The sequence below is a fragment of the Talpa europaea genome (assembly GCF_964194135.1).
Source record: "Talpa europaea genome assembly, chromosome: 12".
NCBI lineage: Eukaryota > Metazoa > Chordata > Mammalia > Eulipotyphla > Talpidae > Talpa > Talpa europaea.
The window spans coordinates 22,326,399-22,351,204 of record NC_140079.1 but is presented as its reverse complement, the minus strand read 5'-3'; the positions used below and the strand labels follow the sequence as shown (position 1 = coordinate 22,351,204).

The 24,806-nt window shown below is 39.3% G+C and overlaps 1 protein-coding gene across 1 annotated transcript; it reads right to left on the bottom strand.

Annotated features, from left to right (window-relative positions):
* Window positions 1-237: 237 nt before the first annotated feature.
* On the bottom strand, window positions 238-23,402 carry CRTAM (cytotoxic and regulatory T cell molecule; the record flags this gene model as incomplete). Its single annotated transcript, XM_084249849.1, has 11 exons — window positions 23,110-23,402; window positions 16,200-16,346; window positions 13,877-14,029; window positions 12,104-12,244; window positions 10,958-11,119; window positions 9,844-9,886; window positions 6,989-7,128; window positions 5,544-5,621; window positions 4,118-4,264; window positions 2,591-2,677; window positions 238-362 (listed from the first exon to the last, which is right to left on the bottom strand). Exons 1-11 carry the CDS (start codon window positions 23,153-23,155, stop codon window positions 238-240), a joined length of 1,269 nt encoding a protein of 422 aa, XP_084105975.1. The 5' UTR covers window positions 23,156-23,402.
* Between the last annotated feature and the right edge of the window lie 1,404 nt (window positions 23,403-24,806).

Genomic DNA, 24,806 nt, shown 5'->3' with positions numbered 1-24,806 from the left:
TTCCCCCTCCTATTTTTTTTTTTTTTTTAAACTACGAAGCTTGCGGTCTATGGTTTAGTCCTCATTTTGCTGCTCTGGATCCAGGGCAGGTTACATCGGAGGATGCCACCTTACATTGCACTCAGAGTATGTTTTTCATGTTACAGAATAATTACGCTCCTTGCACAGGCTGCTCCAGCGAGGTGACGGTGTAGCTTCTCTGGAATCATGTTTTCTGTTGTGGTGGGCCGGGGGGGACTATACGATGCTCTCTGGTATGTGGGTGTGGTCTTCCTTCTGTTTTGATTGGTGTGACTTTGTTTTTGCTGCTGAGTACAACTGAGTGATGTAGGTGATGCAGCCCTTGGAGCTTGAGCTTGGAGCTGAAAGATAAGCAAGTGAATGATTAATATTTTAAATAGTATTGTACCCATTTGTCTGAAACACTATGTACATGCTTTTTTAGGTCTATATATTAATGTTTTCAAAATCAAATCTGAAATTCACTGATGCATATAAATGGTCTGAATGATGTGTGGTAGTCTAAATTTTTAAGACTTTCGTTGTATAAACAATATACTCTTAAGCCTGAAAAATAACATGTAGACATTTCTGCAATACAATAACATGTGTGCCTGAGAAAACCACATTCCCTTCAGTAAAATTTCATACTAATTGTAGTAGTATGAGTAATGAGTAATGAGAAAAATAAGCAGTAAAGAGGTTTCTCAAAATATTAAAAATAGAGCTATCATTTTGACTCAGCAATTCCATTTTTTGGTATCTCACAGAAGTACCTAAAAACATTAATTCGAAGGGATCTATGCACTTCTGTGTTCATTTGCAGCAGTATTTACAACAGCCAGCAAGGGAAACAATCTAAATGCCCAAGGACAGATGAGTGGGGAAAGATGTGGTTTATATGCACAGTGGACTACTACTCAGCTATAAAGATGTAATCTTGCCATTTCAGCAACATGCATAGAACTGGAGGGAATGTGCTAAGCAAAATAAGTTGAGAAGAGAAAAACAGATACCCGATGATTTAACGCACATGGAATTTAAAGAAACCAAAGGAACAGACAAAACCAAACTGAAACAAACCCTTGGACTCTGACTGCAAAACTGAGGTCACCGGATGGGCAGAACAAAGGGGGAGGGGAGGTGCGGTTATTTGGTACAGAGTGCAGTGTGGCAGCATTCATTTGAAGAGATGTGGACCTTTGTTCCTGGAACACATACGGTTTCCTAAAATAACATGAGCTCAACTAAAAAAAACAAAACAGGGCTGGATGGAGCACTCAAAGCCTGTGCAACCATGTACATGGACTGGAGGTGGCTCCAGAGGTTATCTTTTGAAAAAACAAAAACAGAGTTGGAACCAAGCTGGATTTGAGGATGCTGAAGGATGGAGGAAGAGAGTCGAGGCCTGAGCCCAGGAGAAAGTCCAGTCTCCCACAAACAGTCCCTGGAGATGGACTTTTCTAGGGTGGGTCTTGGAGCACAGATGCTCATTTTAAATGTTCCTAAGTTGACTGCAAGACCTTCTTGTTCAGCAGCTGAGCTGAGGACTTTTCTTTCTCTGCTAGAGATTCTAATTCTATTCCCATTGTTTTGATTCCTTGCATAGGAAGCTCAGCATAGGAAGCGAGCCAGTTCAGGGTTTATATGGACACCATCCTTCTCCTTACTTGCCAGTTGCGTGGGTGATTGATACTACAGGAACATGGGTTGCAGCAGAGCAAGGAGCTTACAATTTCCTCTCCCACCCCAGTTCTCACCCAGTTTGCTCACTTGAGCCCCACTCCTTGCCAGCATTGCTATGCTGTCTTTCCATTTCACACTCTGCTATGTCAACACACACACACAAAGGCAGAGGTATTATAAAGACTAGCTTCCTACAAAAACCTCAAACCAATATATAATAGCGGCAAAGCTCACTGCATTTCTTGCAATTCTTGGCATGGTTTGCATGGAGGAAACAATAGTTGGGAGGTAAATGATTCCTGCTTTTCTCTAGTCTTAATCGCTGTCTGCTGAATCTTTGTCAAGAACACACACACTGACATGCATGCACGTGTACATAACACACACACACACACACACACACTCTCTCTCTCTCACTCTCACTATCTTATTTTAGACTCTTCATCATTTCCTTCACATATTTTGCTCGAGAAATTGCAATGAAATCATCCAAAAATGCTGAAACATTTCTGTTTTCCCTTATATTCATTTAGTCAATATAAATTTATCAAACATTCCATTTGTGCCAAGCGAGGATATAGAGACACAGAGTAAATAAACTACTACCTAAAGGGACACTGGTAGCTAAACCAGCACACCAAAAATTGACAATGCAACGTGGAATTGCTGCATTGGTAAGGTGTGTGTAGGGGATAGTCTGCAGGACAGGAGGGGTGTACAGACCCACAATGGCCTCCTGGGGGGAAATGCCTTAAGCTGCATGAATTCACAGGTTCCATTTCATTTATTAAGATGCACTTCCTTGACTTTCTAGTGCAAAAATCCTACTTTGATTTCACTCTCCCCCTAAAGGCAACAAATTAAGGATTTTGTTTTCAAGTCTCAGGTCCCTGAATTGACTTACCTTGGCCATTTTTCTCTTGGGAGGATGTTTCTTCATTATTTGACCTTGATCTGTAACTTTCTACAGTGTGATCTGAAATTTCATTTTCTGTAAGAAAAGATACCCATTATTCATTTCTCATGTCACAGACGTCATCTATACATAGAAATGTGAGTTTGAACAGTACCTCTGTTTTCTTATAATAGTGGACTTAACATTCCCTCCCAACCTTCATGTTTTCATTCAATAAGCTTTTATTTCTTACTATGGTTCATACAAGGACTGTATTAGGTAGAGCTTCAGAAGGCAAATGACAGCAGATTAGAATCATGTATTATACCTCGAGAAGGAACAATTGTAACACCCCTTCAAGAACGAGGGTACATTAATGGGATATTTTTTGAAAAATCCTATGCATTTGCCTATCAAGTGGGTAAAGTCAGTCTGTTTATGATGAGAATTAATCTATCTTAATGTCTAGTAAGATTGATATTACTTACTCTGGAGAACTGATTCAAGAGGGTCAGCTGTTCAAAGACATAGTATTTTGTCTTGGGACATAATGAATTCTCAGTCACTGTAGGTGTCTGAATCATATGTGACTAAGTCAGCAATGTGCAATAGCATGATAATATCTATCATACAAGAAATTTTGAATTTTCTAGTACCACATTCAAAAAATAAAAAAATCCAAGATATTATTATCAGATATATTTGTGTGTGTATGTGTATTCAGTCTTCAAAACTGGGTGTTTATCTTTTCCTTACAGCACATTTCAAAAGCAACTAGCCACATTTCAAGTCTCATTAGCCATATAGTGGCTACTATCCTGGACAGCACAGGACTTAATTATCATTCAGATTAAGAGGGGATTTACTCATGGACACATTTATGAAATGAATTGAGCAACTGGTTATTCTGAATTACTTCTAAGTTCCTTCCAGCTTGATATATACTTGTGTCCATGTATTTTAATAGAAACTTCCATGCTAGCAACATATTATTTTTGTTTCCAATGATAACTATTAATCAGAATGCTTAAGGATAAATTGCTGACATTATTGTTGAGGGAGAGTGAGCTCATTCTTTCCATGTTAAAAGAAACCAAACAGTCTGATATTCAACCTTTGATTGACCTCTCCTACAAGAGGAATTCCTTAAGAGTAGAGACTGGGCCTTTTTTGTTGAAAAATGTGTTCCCAGGACATAGATCAGTGCCTAGCACTTAGTAGGTACTCAATGAATGCTTACTGAATGAATGAATGGATACGTTGTCCCTTTTGTATCCTGTTGTGAATAGAAGCTTCTATAATTTAATGGTCATTCTCAGAGCTGCTCTAAGTTTCTCTTGGTGCGTTCCCTTTGACCATAGTCCATGGAAATTCATATCTTCTCTTTAGTGCAAAACAATCACTTCTTTGAATGACAGCACTTACTAAATAGATCATGCCACATTTATATAGAAAAGCTTTAACGACAGGATTTTCCTTTTTCCCAGCCAATTGTTTCAGCGCCCTGCACCCTCCACAGGGCTCTCTGCCACTCACCTTTTTTCCATACCACATGTGCTTTCCGGACCTTCATTATGAAAAGCTGGACTATGATGAACAGGATGAAAATGAGGAAGAACACGAGACTGAGCAGCAGAATGCCACTTTTCTTCTTCACCAGTCCCAAATACTGAGGATTTGGTGCTATAAGGAAAATGAAAGGACGTTAGACAATTGGAGGGTTTTTTTCTCCTTTTTTTTGGTTATTGAGGAATATACATAATACTTCCCAAATGTAGTCTAGGCATGAGGTTTATCCCTGCTGTGTGTAAACCTCGTGCTTACAGACAGGGGGTAGTTCTTTCTACATGTCAACAGATAATAAAAACAAACAGAAATAAGATACCCAGGCCAGGTTGAGGGCCCCCTGTGTGTTAGCATAATGTGTTCAGGGGTTCAGGGCAAGACTGGGCCCCAGGGATGAGGTGGGCCAGGAAGGTTTTCAGTGAGGATATTAGACCTGCAGGAGGTTGTCAGGAGAGCACCCCTGGGGTCTTTCCTCCCATGGGGCAGCTCAGGCGAACAAGGGCAGAACAATCAAAATTGGATGAAGTATGCAGAAAAGAATGTGGCTTGTCAGGGCTTTCTAGAAGGAGGGTGGTGGTAGAGTGCATCTTATGGAGGGCTTAAGGCTCAGGCTTGTGGTGTAGACTGGGGGAGCCATGGAGGTGTTCTGAATACAGGTGTGAAGAGTACAAAGGGGTGTTTTGATGGTAGGGTGCTAGAAATGGACCCTAATAGGAGCAACTGAAGTTATAATACTTCATGCAGCAACCTGACAAAGGCCCAGGTCAGGTTGGAGACACTGGAAAAACTCCCTGAAAAAGAGAACTCCAGACTCCTTGGGAATTGAGTGATTGTGTGTGTGTGTGTGTGTGTGTGTGTGTGTGTGTGTGTGTAGGATAGCACCGAGGTTTTGCACCTGTGTGATGCCTTAGACAGTAGATTTTGTGGAAAAAGATGCGGTTATTTTTTGGCAGGTTTGAGTTGGAAGAAATGCCAGAAAGTTCAAGTAGAGAAGTATATAGGAATGAAATGAAACTGGCTTGTGCTCAGGTGAATGTTTTGGAAATAAATGTATGGGAATCTTCTGACTGGTGATAACAAGATTGATCTTCAGAATAGGTAAACTCGTTAAGAATTAAGAAAGAGCCAAAGATGGATAAATAAAATCAGAAGAATATTGACATATAAAAAAAGAGATGAGAGAGGGGAGCTAGCTGATGGACACAGAAGAGGAATGGTTACCAAAAAGAAAAAGCACCAGGGAGAGTGTCAGGGAAGCCAGTCGGGGCAACTAAGTCAAGAAATAGGAGTCATTAACCAATAGAAGGGTCAGGAAAAATGAGGGCTGACAAGGCCTTTGGATTTATTGATTCCAAGGTTAAAAGACTGTTTTCATTCTAAATGGGGGGACACTTACCAGTGGACAAGTCAATGTCTTGAGTGGTTTGTTCTTCCTTTTCCTTGTCAATCTCTGATGTACCAGTCTCTAACAATACTGCAACAAAGGTGAAAGAAAGACAAGGTGTATACCTATGACTATAGTGTGTGTACACACATACATATACAAAGCAGCTTTGGAAATCAAATTGAGTCTCTTTAAAAAGTCCAACCAGATAATTTTTGAATTACTGACTTCTAAATATAGTTGCAAAAGGCCAGCCTCACTTTGACTAACTTTTTTTTTTTTAAGGTCCACATTTTCTGACCACTTACTTTGTGCCAGGCCTTAAAGGAGCATTTGGTGTATATATATTGTTTCTCCCCACAGCTCTGGATAAAGGGAGGTTTAGAGAATTTAAGCAAATTGTCTCAAGTCCTGCAGCAAATACAGGTAGAGCTAATGCTGAAACTCAGAATTCCAACTTTAAACCATTATTTTAGATTCCCTTCCTGATTTAGTGAGGTTTCTAGGATGCTTCAAGGTATCAAGCAAACACTGATGAGTGGCCCCCCAGCTTTAAGGTGAGAAAGCCTAATCTCCTGAGAGGCACAGAGCAATGCTTTTGATGTTGAAACACAGGCTGACTTGTCATGCAGGCCCATGCATGCCTTTCCCTTAGACAAAGTTTTCGTGGGGTAAGCAGAATTATAAAATGAGAAATCTTTTTCTGATTTTGTTGCTTGTGTTTTCTCCTCTGCTGACTTGTTTGTTAGCCATTGCACAGTGCCACCCTGTGGCCTCTGAGGGGAACGAAGTCACCCATTTCACTGAGAGCGGGAATTAGAGTGATAAAATTGTAGAAATTGGAAGCTGAACGGAATTGTAGAAACCGCATTTCTTAAATCTTAAATTGGAGAAGACTGAGCTGTTTAGTAGTTGTGTCAGCTATAACTGTGTTCTTAAACCACAAGCATCTACTTTTAAATGTTATCCAGGATAAATTATGTGATCTAAGTCTGCGAACTATGAATGTGATCACAACATGAAAACATATTCCCACCAAATGCAATTATTGAGAAAGCATTTGAAACAGAAAGAGGACACGTAAGAATTTATGCTTTTTGGATGAAGCTGTCTTGCTGAAAGCACCATAACATATGCATAAATTCATCCATCCATCCTTCCATCCAGATGGCATTTTCTGAGTACCTGCTGTTGCCAGATACTCCACTCGATAAAATACAAAGGTAAATCAGGTATCTGATTATTACTCAGAGGTAGCGATCTAGGGGGGCCCACTATCCAAGAAATTAGAGTTATAGTTGAGGCTTTCTAATTTCTCCTGCCTTTATAGTTCTTTAGGGGAAGGTCCTGTAGAATCTTATTAAAAAATGAAATAAAAAATATTCCTAAAGCTTAGCACTGGAAAGGTGATCTTCCTAAAGAAGCGTGATTTTAAGTTTCATGGTTTAGGCACTTACCGGTACTAGTGGGCTGCTGAGGGTCTTGAGAGGATGGAGAACTTCTCTCCGGGGCTTCTGAGGTTGTCTCTTGATCAGTGACTAAGAAAGGGGAAAAGCAAAATTCTGCAATGACTGAAAGCAATTTTACCCACATCGTGCTCAGTGCAATAGGTTAGAGATGGTATTTGGCTGCTACCTGCTTGTGGAGGTTTTGCAGAAACCTCAGAACTATATGTTCTGTAGCTTTTACTCTGGTTTTTGAATTTGGGTCCTGCTGATTGTCCATCTGCTAATCTGCCTGTGGACCTCCACAGAGGGTGCATTTGGCAGTAGCAGGCAAAGCATATCAGCCGTCTCTTTCTGTAGCCATCAATCTGTCGATCAGTCCCTCTAGCTGACTGTCTATATAAGTATCTCCTACTTGTCTATTAGTTAGGTGACTTTGAAACCAGGCTCAGATTGGTTGAGTTCCAATTTTACTTATTTGCTACTAAATGATTTTGGACAAGATGCCCAATCTCACAAAGGGTGTTTTTTCCTGACCTGTAAAATGGAGATGTTAACAGCATTTACTTTTTTGAGTTTCTTGGTGAGAATTAATGTATTCATTTATAGAATGTATTCAGTTCAACATCTGGCTACTTATTCAGCATAAGATTGACTAAATACTATTGTGTAAGACAAGAAAATGTTTAGGAATGTTTCTAGGGGTTCAGTATGGGGCAGGTCTCAGCAGGCAATGCACAGAGCTGCCACTAGGGGGCATTAGGTGCCTTTTAATTTATAAATATTGATCCTGCTATGTGACAGGGGGTAATGTTTTCAGAGTGCTTCTTGGCTTTTTATTTCATCCAAGAATTTTCTGTGGTTTTGAAAATTTATTAAATATTTAAATTTTTTGAAAATCATAAATGTTCCTAATTGTGTGCAAGAATGCTGAGAAAAGGAAGAACATTTCAAGAACATTAGAGAAATAGTAATAAGGTGAAAATGAGCTCTGTGACCACAAAGATGCCAGAAAAAAATTGAAAAAAGGAGAGCTACTAGCAATGAAAAGTCAGTCTTCAAAGTTAGTCAAATAGAAGTATTAGAAACAAATTATAAAAGGAACAGGACAGGGGAAATATTAGGGAACACAGAAAAAAATGTATCCATAATGATCTAGAATAATATGTATTATGTACAAAATAGGATGCATACTTATGTACATTAAAACTAGAGTCTGAATTTCCTTTGATTTATGCTCTCAGTTGGAAAGCTGCTAAATAGATTTATTTACAGTGAATGTTTTGATTAGGTAGATAATGGTACATTATGATTTCTCTCCCTACTTGGTTAGAATGTTATGGACCTGTACTGTGCAATACAATATCCACTAGATATACTATTTAAATAAAAAAATTAGATAGTATTAACAATTTAGTTTCTCACTTGCACTAGCCATTTCAAGTTAGAATTTTGAAAACTTGGTATCCACCACTCTGAACTTAACAGCTCTGTATACTTATCTATTTGTAATGAGAACAAACGATAATATCAAGGAAAGGGATTTTTGATGCTAAATGTGTCAACATTTGAAAGGTCTGTATACCTCAGTGAATTGAGATTTCCCAAATGATGTTACAAAATCATCCCTGGATAAAAGATCCATCAAAATGCAAGTTTGTTCAGTGGATTTTAATGTTACAACACATGACAAGTTCATTGACATGGTTTCAGAATCCCACGAAGCAACTTAAACTTATGAAACTACTTCCTGTCGAGTTTTCATGTAGCATCAAAGAATATCTAGAACTACCTGAAAAAGGCTAGTAAAATATTCTTCTCTTGTGAGGGAAGTATATACAATTGGGTGAATCTAGTTATTAAATCAAAACAGCATATTGCAAGAAATTGAATGCAGAAGTTAAGAAGACCTAATTGTCTCCTATTAAACAAGACACTAAAGAGATTTTCAAAATGTAAAATACTATTTTCCCTACTAACTTTTTGATCATGCAAAATATATTTTTTTCTATAAAATAAGCCATTTCTGTTGATAGATAGTGGATAAATTCTTTCTGAAATGAATAAAATTTTCAGTCTTATCTCTAATTAGTAAATCCACAGATACAATTCTGTAAAAATTTCTTTGGGGTTCTCACTTATTTGTAGGAGTGCAGAGGATTCCTGAATTTAAAAAAAATTGAGAAACGTTGCTCAATTTTTTTTCCTTCTACAGCTAAGTAATAAAAACTCAAGGTCCTTCATTTGGAATACTAAAAAGATGAAATAAATCTAATGAAGAGAGTCTGGTCTATTTCTGTGGTTCTGCCTCCTCCTCCAAGCATTATACTGTGGGTTTTGCAAAGGAAGGCAGCTCTCTTGGCGCTTCTTCCCAGCTAGGGTTCTTGTGTAATCCTCATTTGCCAGGTCCTACCATGCAGGGTGTAGAGATGAAAGGGGTCAGAATCCTTACTGGTACACTTGTTTCAAAGCATCCTCAGCTAGTGAACTTTTAAAAATGAATTGGATGAAAAAAAGTTTGTAATGGCTGCATGTCAATATAATAGCTCATCAAAGAGAAAAAAGTCATGAACAGCTGATCCTGGAATTCCTCTTTGAAAACTTACTAGAGATCTGGCTGTGAGCGTTAGATCATTCATAGGTCACAATTAAAAGTCAAATCATAACCTATTATTAATATTTGAAACATTTTATCATTGTGATTTTGAGTCATATAGAACCTTGTAGAAGACCTGAACAGTTCTTGGGATAAATATATGTATATATTTTTCAGTATTGATGCTTTTCTTGTTTAAGAATCTTAATGACTTTCAGAGAAGCATTTACATAGACAAAGTCTCATTTTCTCTTTGGTGAGCCTCCCTCACCCCCGACCTGCCATATACACCATTTCACAGATGGGGGTGGAGGCTGGGGGGCGGGGAGAATGAATCATAAAGAAGTAGGAATAGTTGTGTCAGATTTTTGTGGGTCCTTGACTGTTCTGAGTGCACCTTCCTCGTAGCTACTTCTGGTTTGATGAGAAAGTGACCTGTGGAAGGCACGTGGTGGTGAGTGGGGGGACCTGTTAACCACAGCAGCAGCCCCACAGCACCCCACACAGTGTTCCTACAATGAGGTTCTGGTTAATGAAAGTCTTTCATTATCAGCGATTGCATTTGATAAAGAGCTTTTCCCACAGTGGATGCCATCTGACAGTTTCCTCCTTCACTAGTAGAAGGAAATCCTTGTACTTTAGGAATCTCTTTTTACACCGAGATTTACTATAGAAAGTAATGAAGGTCAGATTCCTATTCATTGTAGACTTGTGATTCATGCTACTTCTTATAGGTTACTTTTTGGCTCAAAAAGTTTTATATGGTTTTAAAACTATTGCTTTAACTTTTGATGAAGGAATCAGAGAACAGAGATTGTGAAAATGGAGCCAGCACCTCTTCCTACTGAATAGCTGGTGTTTTACTTTTATGTTACTTTTATTGTGGTGTTCTCAGAATGTTAAAATGGCTAGGCTAAACTAATCAAAACAGGCATGATAAAATAAATCTAAGGAGCAAGCGTGACTTGATGTGGCTTTTATAGTAGCATAAAATGTAATCAACAAGGTTAGATTTATTTGAGTTAATGTTATCCCTCTTTGTGTTAAACACAAAGATTTGGTCCATTTTATGGGATTTCTCCAAAAATGTGACTCAGTAAAACTATTGAAGGTCAAGTTATACTCACTGTCATTATCTCAAAGCAAACTGGACAGTCTTTGCATGTGGTGCTCTGCTGGGTTTTCTGTACAACTGAAATGTTGGCCCTGTTATAGCCCTCATGTGCAGCTAGAGACATTTCCATCATTAAAGGAATATGCTATTAAGGAGAGCTTTATTGACAGTCATCTCGCTCTGAAAGACTATTGCCACTCCATTAAATTTTGTTTGATAGTGTAATATTAAGATGAATTAAAAATGATTAAAGATAATCAGCAGTTCTTACCCAAATCTTCAAACCGGAATGGTTTGACCAGTTTGCCACCCTGCAGACCTTCGTGTCGGATGATGCAATCCACCTTGGAGTTCTTGCTATAGGCGTGGACTTTGAGTGTGCTGGTGCTATTACATTTCTTCCCATCAGTTTCAAATTCCTGGTGAATTTTACCTAGGGAGCAATATAAAGAGGTATGTGAGACTGTGGCGGTTTCTTGCTTTGGATTGGTTGGTCCTTTGAGAGTCCGCTGACCTTGACATCTAGACGAAATATTTTGATTTCTAATCTTATTCTAGAACTTTGTCACAAAGGGAAGATGCTGGACAGAGTGTAGGTTTCTGTGAACCCTTCACTGTTGAAAAAGATAAGCAAGCTCTCCATAGTCAGGTAGGAAGGATAATCTGAAGATGTTGTGAAATAAAACTCCAAGACTACTCCTGTGGAATGAATAGAGAAATTAAGGCCGAGTTCTTTAGTGACATAAAATAGGCACTGGCCTGAGAATTAGATCGGAGTTTTTATGTCATTTTTCTCTAGAACTCCATGGGCCCTTTCTTTCCTCAACTATAAAGGGCTTCTTCCAGCTGTAAGAATCTATGATTATGTAAAATCCTTTGTAATGTCTCTTGAAATGTTAACAAACTATAAACAGTTCCCAAGCATGACAATTAGTTACCCTATATCAATCCAAAGGCTGACAGTTTAGATTCTTTGTTACTATAATATTTGTATTCATCACTGGAGGTATAACATGGCTCTACAGTATATAAGGAAGATGCTATCTGTTCTGGTTGCTTGTATTATGTTAAATGTTATTTTCATTTTTATGCTAAAATGTTTACACTCAGAGTAATAGCTATCTGGTATCTTTTATGAAATTTGGTCAAATTTTAAGAGGCTATACTATTCCATTTTAGGTTTTCAGCTTGGTTTAATCAAAAACATGTAATGTTATTTTTAATTATTCCTTAAATATTAAAGTATAATACTGATTAGGATATAAAGATAATTTGGAAAAGAACTGATTACTGATAAATTGAGTGGTGTTTTTCTGGCACTTCATGCCACTAGGGGGTGCTAGAACATTTTAAAATCCCTTGGAAATTTAAGTAGGAAGGAAAACAAAGAAGGAAAGAGAACTGTGTTTCCACTTACCATCGATCTCTATGTTGTTCAAGAGCCAGGTTATCTGAGGAGGGGGCTTGCTTCTCGTGGTGGAACATTTAAGTATAACATGTTCTTCTCCATTTTGCGTTCTGTTAACTGAATATTCCAGGGTTGGCTTGAAAGGAGTTGCTAGAAGAAATTTGATTTTCCTGTGTTTAATTTGCTGGTTTATATCTTTTAGCAAAGCACAGAGCCTATAAGCTGTAGATATCACATGTCTCATAATTGGCATGTAATTAATGGGCATATTTTTTTAATTGGCTTTTCCCAGAATACAACTGCTTTTATGTGTTTGTAAAGCTACTTTAGCTACAGTTAGAATGTTTGTTACCCAGTGGGTCATTAGTCCCTGAAAATTCCAGGTATGTTATAAAAACAATTCTTAAATATGACCTAGGGCTGCCTTAGATTGATAAAACACTAGGTAGAGGCTTGAGTTCTAGTCCCATTTCTGACCCCAGCAAGTTGTAAGAATTTGAGTGCATCCCCCAGCTTCTTAGCATATCATTTCCCTTATCAGTGACATGAAGGAGCTAGCTTATGAGTTGCCTTTTTTAGCTCTAAACTTTTGAGGCTATGACTCACCTCAAAGTAAATTACTTCTGTCCCCTCCTAACATCACAGATAAATTTCTCTTATAAAAGGCCCATTGGTCTTTTGGCTTCCTACTCCTGTCTTGGGAATATTTTTTAGTTAGGTTTACTCCTTCCTCTCTCCCATCTATTCTTACTGCTAGCAAGCCGTGCTTTTTCACATTGATTTCCACATCCACCTGCCATTGAGACACCATGTAAGTCAGTTCCAAGTGTGCACTAGGTCCTTAGATGCTGATGATTTAGATATGAAAAAATTATGGTCCCTTAAGGAGCTTCTAGTTGGTGATAGGTCAGCTCCTAAACTGTTACTTAAGAGAGTGTTTTAAGTACAAAGATAAAGGGTGTGCCTGGGATACTGTGAGAGCCCCAAAGGGCACACAACCAGTCTAAGCTATAGTAGTGTTGGGGGTGACCAGTAAGGTGAGGAGAAGACAGCTCCCCAGCTGGGTCTCATTGGTAACCAGATCTTCAGAGAGCCCCTCCTGAGCTACTTTGCCTTTACCTTATGGTAGACACTAGTCTCTACTAACTCAACAAGAGAAGTCTAAGAATTTCTTTCCGTGATATGTAGGATTATATTGTTTCGAGATCAGTAGAAAGCAATGGTTTTAATGGCTTTGTTGGGTCACACACAAGAAAGGGAACATAGCTGACCATCTGCAGAACTAAGTGACAGCAGATCAGGCAGCTGCGGCTTCCTGTCCACACCTCCCAGCGCCACATACAAAGAGAGGAACTTGCTGTGGCAGAGGATGTGAGCTGGTGTCCACTGCAGTTTCATCTGAATTCATTGTACCTGCCATGAGTTTTGCTTTATTTATATACACATTTCGCTTTAAGCTAGTGTGCAATCTCCTTATGGGTAGAGACTGTGGCTGATTCATCGCGATTCCCTAGCCGCCATCTAGTGGCACATAGTCGCAGCCCACCAAATATTAAGTCTCTTTCCTTTTAGTTCCTTGGAGAAAAAACTCAGCAGATGCCAAAGATGAATTTTATAAATTTGCCTTTGTATCTGAGTCTTGCCCCTATCAGTGCTATTCTGTTTCCTTTCAGCACAAGATGGCAGAGGAAATATGGCACCCAGGAAATGCCTTACTTTAGGCAACATTTTGTACCTAAATCCATCATTTGCATCCTGGCTCCTTGGCTCTCAGGTACCTACCTATCACTATCAGTTTCACTTCCTTTGTTCTCACGGGGCTGCTGTAATGTAAACACTTGTACACGCCTTCATCTTCCTGGGATACATTATGCACGGTGATGGAGAACTGATAGGTGGAATGATGAAGAATCTGGTATTTGGAATTCCTTAAACCTGTGCAAGAGGGAAAGAGGGCTGTTAATGAGGAAAGGCATCAGACAAATACAGACTCTCCATGGATTGATTCCTCACAGGAATAGCTTTTGATTTTCACACTTGAAAGGAACAAATGTCACATCCTTGATTGAGCTGCCTTTCAAATTCTGTTACCAGCTGGATGCCTCTCAGTATCTTGAAGCTAGTGTAGGAAAGGAAATATTTTGATACTGGGATCTATGAAATGAACAATTTGCTTTATTTGTGCTTGTAGGAAATTAGGAACACTACATTGATGAAGGGCTCAGTTGCAGTTGAAATAATTTTAGGTGTACAACAGTTTTTATTTTTTTTTTTTACATCATGAAAAATGTCCAATGGTTGTTACCTGTTTGAAGTCTGATTATATGAGGTCATCTTGTCATAACAAATATGAAGAATAGAAGATAAATGCACTGTTTGAACTGGGGATTCTTATTTTTAATTTTTAAAAGTTCATTATTTGATCTTTCTCAAAGATTATGAGTAGGGCCCTCCAGGGTTCTGGAAAGTTCTGGAAATTTCTAGCCAGTAACTAGTGTTCTTTTTGATCCTATATTGACCTGGGATTTCTATCTTAGGTCAAAACAATGGCCCCTTAGCCAATCAGAGACTCTTGAAATGAGTGGTTTTGTTTTTTATTTTTTTGCTGTTAAGGTTTATAATGTGAACAAGGCTAAAGTAGTTTAAATCTTAAATGACTGACCAAGGAAGGTTGTTTTTCATTTGGGAACAATGGCTATGTGTTCTGGGACACTGATGTTGCTTGAGCTGGAATTTGGGAGTTCTCAAACTCAACAGTGTTGACATTTGAGCCCACAGTCTTTGTTGTGGGGGTTCTATTGTGCATTGTAAGATGTTCAGCAGCATCTCTGGCCTTTCTATTCACTAGATGTTAGCCCTCCCACCCCACACCACTGCCCTTCCCAGTTATAACAACACAGACTATCTCCAGACATTGCCACATGTCCCCTGAAGGTAAAAATTACCCCCAGTTGAGAACCACCAAGGTAGATCAAGGCATTCTGCTGGAAAAATTTGAGAATGTCGATCTTCCAGATTGCCAAAAACAAAATCACAGAAAGAGCTATTTAACAAAATTATCTCTCATTCTCTTCCCGCTTTTAGCAATTAGTATGTACTGATTCTATAATCGAGTGTTAGTAGATTTAACTTGAAAGACTATAGTTATTTTACATTTAACATATCAATGCTTAATAATGTTTTCCAAGCACATCAACTTTTCTAGAGGCTCTGCTTTAACAAAGGAGATAAAATTGCTGTTTGGAGACCTTTCTGAGTATTTGGCAGTTAGGGATATTTAATGAAGATAAAATCGACTCATTTGTGAAGGGGAAGGATTTAGTAAAATCCTGCCCAAAGAGATAAACTAAATGGATTTTTAAGAATGCCATTCCACAGAAAAAAAATACATAATTATGTGATGGGATGGTTGCTAACAAAATGTACTGTGGTGATCATTTCACAGTATATGCACCTACCAACTCTGTTGTATACCTGAACTCAATTCAGTGCCATGTGTCATAGCTCAGTATATCTGAAGAAAAAAAAAGTGCCTTTTATCAGGCATTTGCTGAGGTCTAGGTCTCATTTAATGTGCTTTAATGCGTCCTCCTTTGCAAAATAATAAGTCCTATAGGTTCCTATCACTCTGTCATCTTGATTTTATGTTAAGACCAACAGAAGAGGAGATATCTGGAAGGGAGTCTTGTGATGTGACTTTGGCTTGCTCAGTTGGGAAGTGGAGCAGCTGGCTCCTGATGGGGGGGTGACTGTTGGCTGTGTGAGGATTAACCCCCACCAGTCTGTTGCCTGTCAAAGTGCTGTCATTGGTGGTTTCATGGCCACTGAGAGTCAGAGTGACGTGGGGGTAACAGGGGGTTATGGAACTACGTTTTATGATCTGCGCCCCCTTTACCAGCCATTCTGGTGGGGTTTCCATTTCAGACTTCCTGTCAGAAAAAGCAGCCAAGTGTGAAAGAACAGCCTCCTAGGCGTGACTGACGTGAAGCAGTAGGTGGGGCCAAGCCCACTGTTGGGGTGACTCATACGAACTTTCTGTCCCATCAGCCTGTTTGGAAAATCCCTCAGGTTAGGACTGGTGGCAATCTATATTTCTTTCACTTACCAGGACGATCGTCTAAATAAATGGTGAATCCAGAAGGAGCCACCCACTGCAGAGAGGTGGTCATGGTCTGAGAAACCACACAATTGAGAGTGATCGTCTGACCTTCCTCCACAGTGATGGTTTCTGTGTGGTTAGTCAGAAAGGCCTCTGTAAAGGAAGAGAGTGAGTGTCAGTCAGCTTTCTCCTGGGCTGAGGCCGGGTCTTAGACTCAACATCACCTGGTTTACTCATCTGATCATTTGCTATACTTTTCTCACAAAAATGAAACATAACTTAATGCCCATAAATGTTTGTGGCTCTTGAAGGTCTTGAAGGGGTCGGTTCTGATAGGAAAGAAGGGAAGAGTAGAACATCTGTTGAGCACTTGTTCTGCCCTAAGCTGGGAACTGCAGACTATGTTATTCTTTTTAACTTTCAGACTCACCCTATTTTGCTCGCTCTACACCCTGGATCTGGGAATCTCTGCTCGGGTCTGTGGGCTTCCAACTCCATGCTCATGTCACTGAGTTGGACACTCTAAAGAATGAGACCCCAGAAAGCTCAGTCTTCCTGGCCTCAGTTTATTAAGTGGGCAACTTGTATCTTCAAGTCCAAGTCACAGGCCTGTGGTTCTAAGACAGAATTTATCACCTGCACTGCTCTCGGGCAACACAGATCTGCTTTCCCAGGCAGCATCAAGCCCCACCTGCAGATGAGTCTCTGCCCCAGAGGGAGGATGTTCTAAGATCTTCCAATTTAATATTTCACAGCAGTACTTTCACCAGGCAAACGTGAGAATCTAATTTCCCCAAATCACAACCCACAGCCAATGATAAACAATTGATTCTAAGCAGCTGCAAATTTACCCTCCTAAAAAGGAAATTGATAGAGAAATAAATTGGTTTTACTGCTGATTGGGTGCATTTATTGCCATGTGTTATTTCTTCAAGTTTTAAACTAAAAAAGGAATTTCCCCTCAAGGACAAAACAGTTCTCATCAATGAAAGTACAAAAACATTTCCACAAACAGACTACCGTGGGATTATAAATCCTGAATAGCAAATGTAATGAGCTTTTCTGTATAACTTTAAACCTTATATTTTAAAAATAAATAAAGAAGAAGGGACTTTATTTCCTTGTGTTGCATTTCAACTAATAGGAAAAAATGACTTGGAGAGCTCTGGGAATTAATTGGTGTAGATTTTTTGGTTGTTTCATTCCTAGGTCATTAATTTCAACCTAGCCTCCAGCAATAATAGCCCAGAATTATTGTATTGTATTCATATTGACTTTCATGGGAAAACAGTTTACTCAAATTCTAATGGAAAAATATCCATGTCATCAGCCAATACCATAATGAACAAGGAGGAGTCAATAAAAAGAGGCTGTTTTCAATAAAGCATTGAGGCTTTAGGACAGGATTCTGCTTAGGTTGGGTCATTTGTGACTTTCATCACATACAAAACCAACCTGTAATTGAGTAAATATGAGTAATATTAGTAGAGGTGCTTTGAAATGACAATGGAATTTTTTCTAAGGTTAAGCAGCTTCTGAGTCAAGAGTTTGAATCCAGAACTAGCTTCCATTGCTTCCATAATCATTCCGTTATGCTACTTGCCTTACTCTCGAGGTCTTGTGCATTGTCTTGCTTCCTTCAAAGAGACTTTTGTTTCTAGAGTGTCTATGTTTGCTATTTCTCTAAAATTTATTCCTGATGGACAAATATCATGGTGTGAGCTTGCAAAGCACTGGTTTGGTGCCAGCTTTCATCATGGCAGTATAGTGCTGGCAATGGGCAGATTCCTTTGCTCTTCTGTTTTATTAAGAATGCTGGGAGCCAGAAGTGACTTACTGCACTGAATCAATAGCAAAGATGAGTGTTAAGCAACACATCCCAATTTCATCATCCTTTAAGACAGATTTGGACACTTAAAAGTTTGCCCAAATCCTCACCTTTGTTTTTTTTTTTAAAGAGATATTTATTTATGCCTACAAGACCTGAGGTACAGGCCAGAGGTGCGGGGGGTGAGAGGATTCACCAGAGACAGAGTGGGGAACAGAACAGGCAGACTGATGAAACACACTGCTGAGGGGGAGCAGCGGGTGAGACAGGAGAGGTCTGCCTCGCCATGTGGGTTTCTCTCTGGCTGGCCGGGGATCGAACTCGTGCTGCAGAGGCTGCGGATTGCTTCATAGTGCGTTGCTTAACTCTTTTCTCCACCAGGGAGGCCCTCCTCACCTTTGTTTTAAAATGATGGTTTAGACACTAGGAAGCTTGTCTTTGAGGGGAATGGAGTGGCGAGATTCAACTATAGAAATAAATGCCTCCCATTTTAAAGATGTATATGTCATTGTTTTTTTCTTGGGATGCATGCTTTTGAGTCAAATAGTCTCTTTGAACACTTATAATGTCTGAAACATTATAATGAATTGTAGCTGGGCTTTTTAGCATGGTCTGTGCTAAAGAATGCTGGTTCTGGTGGTTGAAATTCAGGACCAGGCTGCCGATCAGAGGAACCACAGTGACTTCTGCCTGAATTTCAGAGGGAAAAGGCTGAGTCTGAAGCATAGAATATAGGTTTCTTCTCCAAATGGTTTGCTCCAAATGTTTTGCTTTTGGCTTCACTGGCCTGTTTCTCTTGTAGTGTCAACATATCGACCCCATGTTTGATTTAGAGACAGGAAATCACAGTAGCAAGAAAAGAATGACTAGCCCCAATGAGAAGCCACAGCCCACACTGCTGCAGCTATTGTGCTTCAGAATATTGTTCAGTGTTCATGGTCCTGTTAAATGCCAGAAAGAGGATAACTAGGCCTCAGTGCAATAGCACACCTTCTAAGGAAACATTCCCCTGTCTCTCATTGCTATTGAAAACTAGACAGGAATTCATCTTTTACTTTTTTTTTTTAATCTAAGTTTGGAGTCGAACTTTCACCTTCTTTGTCAGAGGAGTGGAGTGTGGGGTACCTTCTCTGCTCACCACTTCCTCCTCTGCAGGCTCTAAAGACACGTGTATCCTACCCACTCTGCCTTTCTTGTGTAGATCCTGAGTGCCTGGTGCCTACTTGTTCTTCCCATCTAAGCTTCAGAATTCCAGTCTGAAAACGATCCCTATGTGGCTCAGAAATGCTGAGACAACAGAGCTTGGCAACAAATGATAGTGGTGTCTTTCCTGAGAGGTTATGATCATGTACTCCTGGGTGATCCTGTTAACTGGGTGGGATATTGAGTTCTGGGTTTGGGTATTACTCTGTGACTGGATTCATCCATCCATGTGTGGCTATATGTTATTATGAGGCTGCTAGTTGAGTGTGGACATACAAATTATGATTGTTGTATATATAGAGGTGGAATCTGTGACGTTCATTGTCATCTTAGCCCCCAGCCCCATGAACAATAGTCCTATCCGTGGAACAGCTTCATGTCAAAGCATGTGACTGATACTCCAGCAAAAGGGGAAGTGGTAGCCACAGTCACCTACCGAAGTTCACATAAACAAATCCCGTGCAATGTTTAAGATGCCTTGCTTTTCGCCAAGGTTTTGGGATTTGAAGTGTGTGAGCTCCACCTCTTCATCACAGTTAATGTCATCACAGTAGGTTGAAGAAAGAGTAAAGTTTTCTTTTCCTTCCCCCGGTAGCCCCATTATTGCCTACATGCTTCTGGAGGGACCTCAAACTTGGCGTGTCCAATTTGAACTCATCAACTCTCTGTTCCTATGCTACATGCACTCCTAACATAGATAGACCATCTGCTTCCTTCCAGGGTTTCCTTGTATTAATTAATATCACCATTGACCAGTAAGGACCAGATATTTGAGAGGCACCCCAGCCTCCTTTCTCCAACAGCACCCTTTAATCAGCTTATTCCTCTCTGTTCACTATTGCTGCCTTCATTGAGGCTGCCCCCTTTTTTTCCTCCCTTAGGTCATTGCAATCACTTCCTTCTGGTCTCTTATATCTTTAATCTACCATCCTCATCTGCTTCTATAACATGGATTTTTAAGCACATAAATTTGATCATATCTCTTCCTTCATTACAGTAGGCCCTTGGCTCCTATTGCCTGTAGGAATCAAACCCAAAATCCAGGCAACTTGACTTCTCTCTTCTCCCCCAGTGTCATCTGCAGATTCTCCCTTCCAGAAGCTTAGCGAACATGGCCACTTGCTGTTTTCAAGAATTTTGAGGCTCCACCAGAAACACTGCCTTTGTCCACACTGGTTTCTACACCTAGAATACCTTTCTTACCTCCTCCTAGACACAACTCAAAGCACACTTTTGTCAAATCTGCCTGCTCAAGGCTTTAGCCTCCTTCCTCACCAGTGTCATACTTTCTCTTCCCCAAAGGCATTGGCTAGTCTTCTATGATAGCGCTTAACATGTGACTTTATAATTATCTGGTTACAAGTATGCCCATGGATAGATTGCAGACTCATCATGGAAAAGTTTCTTGCCATTCATTCAATTTATATTCCCAGAGCCTGCTCAAGAGTTTGCGTCTTAATGACTAAAAATGAGTAAGTGCCTATATTCAATGATAAATATTTCAATAGGCTGCTAACTTTGCTCTGTAATGCTATTGAATAATAAACACTGTGTCCATGATCACTATGAGGTGGTAGACAAAAGGGTTCTTCAATTTTAATCATTATAAAAAGGGGTAATTATTATTATTCGCTAGAATCAATAGTGAGAACAACCAGTGTGAAAATGAACGATTTGGTCAAAATCAAATCACTTCCCATATAGCTTAAGGAATCTGTCTCAAGATGTCAACAGGTACAGATGGGACTTCTTGGTCAAAGGAAGGAGCAGCAGGCCCTCAGCCAATGTGGAAAGAAATGTTCTTTGTTTCCTGCATCCTACTTTCTAAATAACCAGAATAGGGGGTCGAAATTTGTAGCTTTTCATCTTCTCTGATATAGGTAAATGGAATGAATTTTTAAAAATTCTTTATTCTTAGAGTGTTTTTACCCACCCTAGGGCCTTGTTTTTTTGTTTTTTTTTTTTTGGTCAGTAGTTGCCTTGAAAAGGGACAGACTCCAAGATTATGGGCCTGGTTTTGTCTCTCAATTTCTAGTAGCCATAAAATTTACTCTAGAAGAAGGTAGAGTGATCTTCCTATGATTCAGTTCATTAAAAAAAAGTTGACAAATTCTGTTATTGCCAACACTCCTGATTGCTGTCCTTTTGGTCACGAGTAAATCACACACTCAGCTCCCCTCCCCCCAAATCTGGAACTCTGACAGGTCTGAGCAGTGTTAGGTCAGAATGGACAAATGCCAAATTCTGTTAAGTCTGGAGGCCTTCTTGGAGCCCTTTTGATGAGTTTTTAACTTGGGATTTTTTTCATAATGAATCTTCCAAATTGTAGAAACCAGTGGCTTTTAAACTTTTGATCCACATTAAGAAACTCATTTTCCATCACAACACATAGATACAAACGTTCTTTAAAACTTTGAGATACCTTTACTATGTGTTTTGCAGGTCAATCAATGTTTATGTTGCTACTTACTAACTATAAAAACTTGGAATTTGCGCAATTATCTACTACTTTAAACTCAATTTTCTCATATGTAAATAGGGGATACTAACACTTCTCTCACTATCTTTGCTAGTATTAAAATAGTTACCATAAAGTGCTTAGCATGATGCCTGACAAAATAAACACATTTATCCCCCTTTTTATAGATAGTATTTGAATATATACTAGAGACTAGTTTTTAGGCTTACTGTAAGACATGATTATTGCTGCCTTGATTTAAAAACTTATATTGGTGAGGTATTTTTAGAAGGTAACTCGAATCCTAAAAAGGTTAAGGTCGGTTAAAGGTTTTATTTTAATCTTTGGAATAATTGAAAACATTCTTTTAGCTTTCTAAAAGGACTTTCTGAATGCATTAGTGATTCTTTAATCTCCTTTTTAAAGAAATGAATATTATTTATTACCAAACTTGAATCTTTATAAAGTGCCTCAGGGTACAGGGACCAAAAAAGAAGGCACTAATGGAAGCATATAAAATAGGAAGTTGAATTATGTAAAAATAGGAAATCTAGTTTTTGTTTGCTGGCATCCTTTTGGAACACTGGTATGGCAGATGTTGATTTTGAGGATAGGACCTTACCTGAAATCTAACTACAGACTTAGTATTTGGAAACAAACACACAACAAGCAAGCAGTATATTTATGTGTGATTTCTTTTGCAAGAATCTGACACAAGATAAAATCAGGCTCAGGGTCACCTACATCTCTGCTTCTATTTTTGGGTAGAGATAATCTAACCTGTGTCAAAAGGCCACAGTGTCTTTAATTTTCATAATGCCAATTTAGAATTAGCATTAAAAATCAGATCTGAGAACTATGAAAAAGTGTAAAGTTTAACTGACTCTGGGAAAATAAAGAAAACTTATCTTTCATTATTATTTTCTATTATTACTTCTGAATGAATTAAGACTTATATAACATTTTGTCATTTTCAAAGTATTTTCACATTTGAAATTGGACCCTTATAACAACCCAGGGAGTTTGATCAAGTCTTGTTATCTTCGTTTCAAGATATAGTAACTGAGTTTCAGAGAAATGGCTAAGGTTATATAGCAAGGATTTTTTAAAATGCAAAACTGATATACCCTCAAAAGACAGTTCACCCTTTAAAGATAGAGCCAAATAAGCTTGTTACATCTTGCCATAACATAGATTCCCCCAGAAACACATACTTCCTATACCCTTTAGCGATTGACCAAAAGATTAAATAAAGGTAGTACCATCCCCCAGAATCATAATTTTGGCTTGGTCTGGAGGTGTTAGCAAACTTACCTGGGTTGTCTTCTGTCATCCATCCTCCATGAATGCAGGCAACCTACTGATAGGTTGATTTGGCAAAACATTAAGTCAACTGAACATCAAAAACATTAAGTCAGAGTCCTTACCTTGTAAGGGGAACCAAATCAGCAAGCAGTAGACTCTCCACCACATAGTGCACTGTGCTGCTACAACACTTTGTCAACTTCCTCTAGGTTCTGAAATAAATGGAGCGAGTGGTTTCTTTTGAAGGGGGAGAGGCAGTAGTTCTGTGACCTCATGTGTCTCAACTCCTCCATCTGCTCTGGGAGCCCCCTCTTAACTAGCTGCCCCCCAAACTTCCTGGTGGAACGTTTAGGGGGCCACATATGTCACCTCAGTTGTGGAGAGAGGTGAGTGAGATGTTGGCGGCACAAAACATCCTACCACACGTGGGTAGAACTAGTAAGTCAAGTAGACGCAAGGCTCCTGGGGGAGGAGGAGAGATGGGATGTTGAAATGTTTCTGTATAGTTTTTACTCTAGATTATTATACAAAATCAGACAATTTTTGCTGAACTTTTCTGCTGAAGATTTAATATATATATATTTTTAAGATTTATTTATTTATACAAGCACTGGGTACAGTCAGAAGCACGGGAGGGTGAGAGAACTCACCAGAGACAGAGTGGGGAGCAGAACAGGCAGACTGACGAAGTACACTGCTGAGGGGAGCAGCAGGCGCGGCAGGAGAGGTCTATGAGCCATGTGGGACCCTCGCCAGTGGCTGGGGATCGAACTGGCACTGCAGAGGCTACGGGCAGCCTCGAAACACAGCACTCAACATCTGTGCCACTGGGGAGGCCCCTGAAGATTTTATATTTCTAATACTAGCATCAATTTCTAATGGTCATCAGGCAGAATTCATTCATTCACATATTTAAAAAATCATCCATCCTTCCATCTATTCATCCACTCAGTTATCCATCTATCCCTTCATATGTTTATCCATCCACTAAGCACTGATCTGGGGTATATTGCTTATTTAGGGAAATATGATCTAATGGATGGTGGTATTTGAGTCTCATTGTAAATTGGGATAGAAAGACTTTATTTCACTTTTCCAGGGACACACAGCAAAATACTAATAGGCTGTGTTTAGCAAATAGAGACTAGCCTGAAAGATTTGGAAAATTCTAAAGGAAATAATATTTACTGGTTCTAACTGAAATCATTGTCCGTATGCTATAAATGTTTTGAGAGTTTGCATAGGGAAAATTTTATCCATCAAAAATATTTTTTCAGGGCCCCCCCCTGTGGTGCAGCGGGTTGAGCTCAGCACTGTGAAGCTGTCCGCAGCCTCTGCAGCACGGGTTCAATTCCCAGCCGGCCAGGGAGATACCACATGTTGCGGCAGACCTCTCCTGTCGCACCCGCTGCTACCCTCAGCAGTGTTTTCGGTTGTCTGCCTGTTCTGCTCCCTGCTCTGTCTCTGGTGAATTCTCTCACCCTCCCGTGTCTCTGGACTCTACCCCAGTTCTTATATAAATAAAAATAAATCTTAAAATTTTTTTTCAAATATTTTACCCTATTTTAAGAGGTAGAAAGAATGAAATGAGAGAAAATAGTACTTTTTTCAGAATTTTGTATGCTATAATGTTTCTCAAGTTGTATGATCATATGAATTTTAGGGGCATCCAGCTTAAAAGTGCAGATCTAGAGGGGCTGCCCCAGATTGATTAAATCAGAATTTCACTTTATGAAAAGACACCTGTATGTTTAACAAGCCCTCCAGGTATCCCCGGGCAACTTTGAACAACACTAATAGAATGTGCTGGAATAGAAAT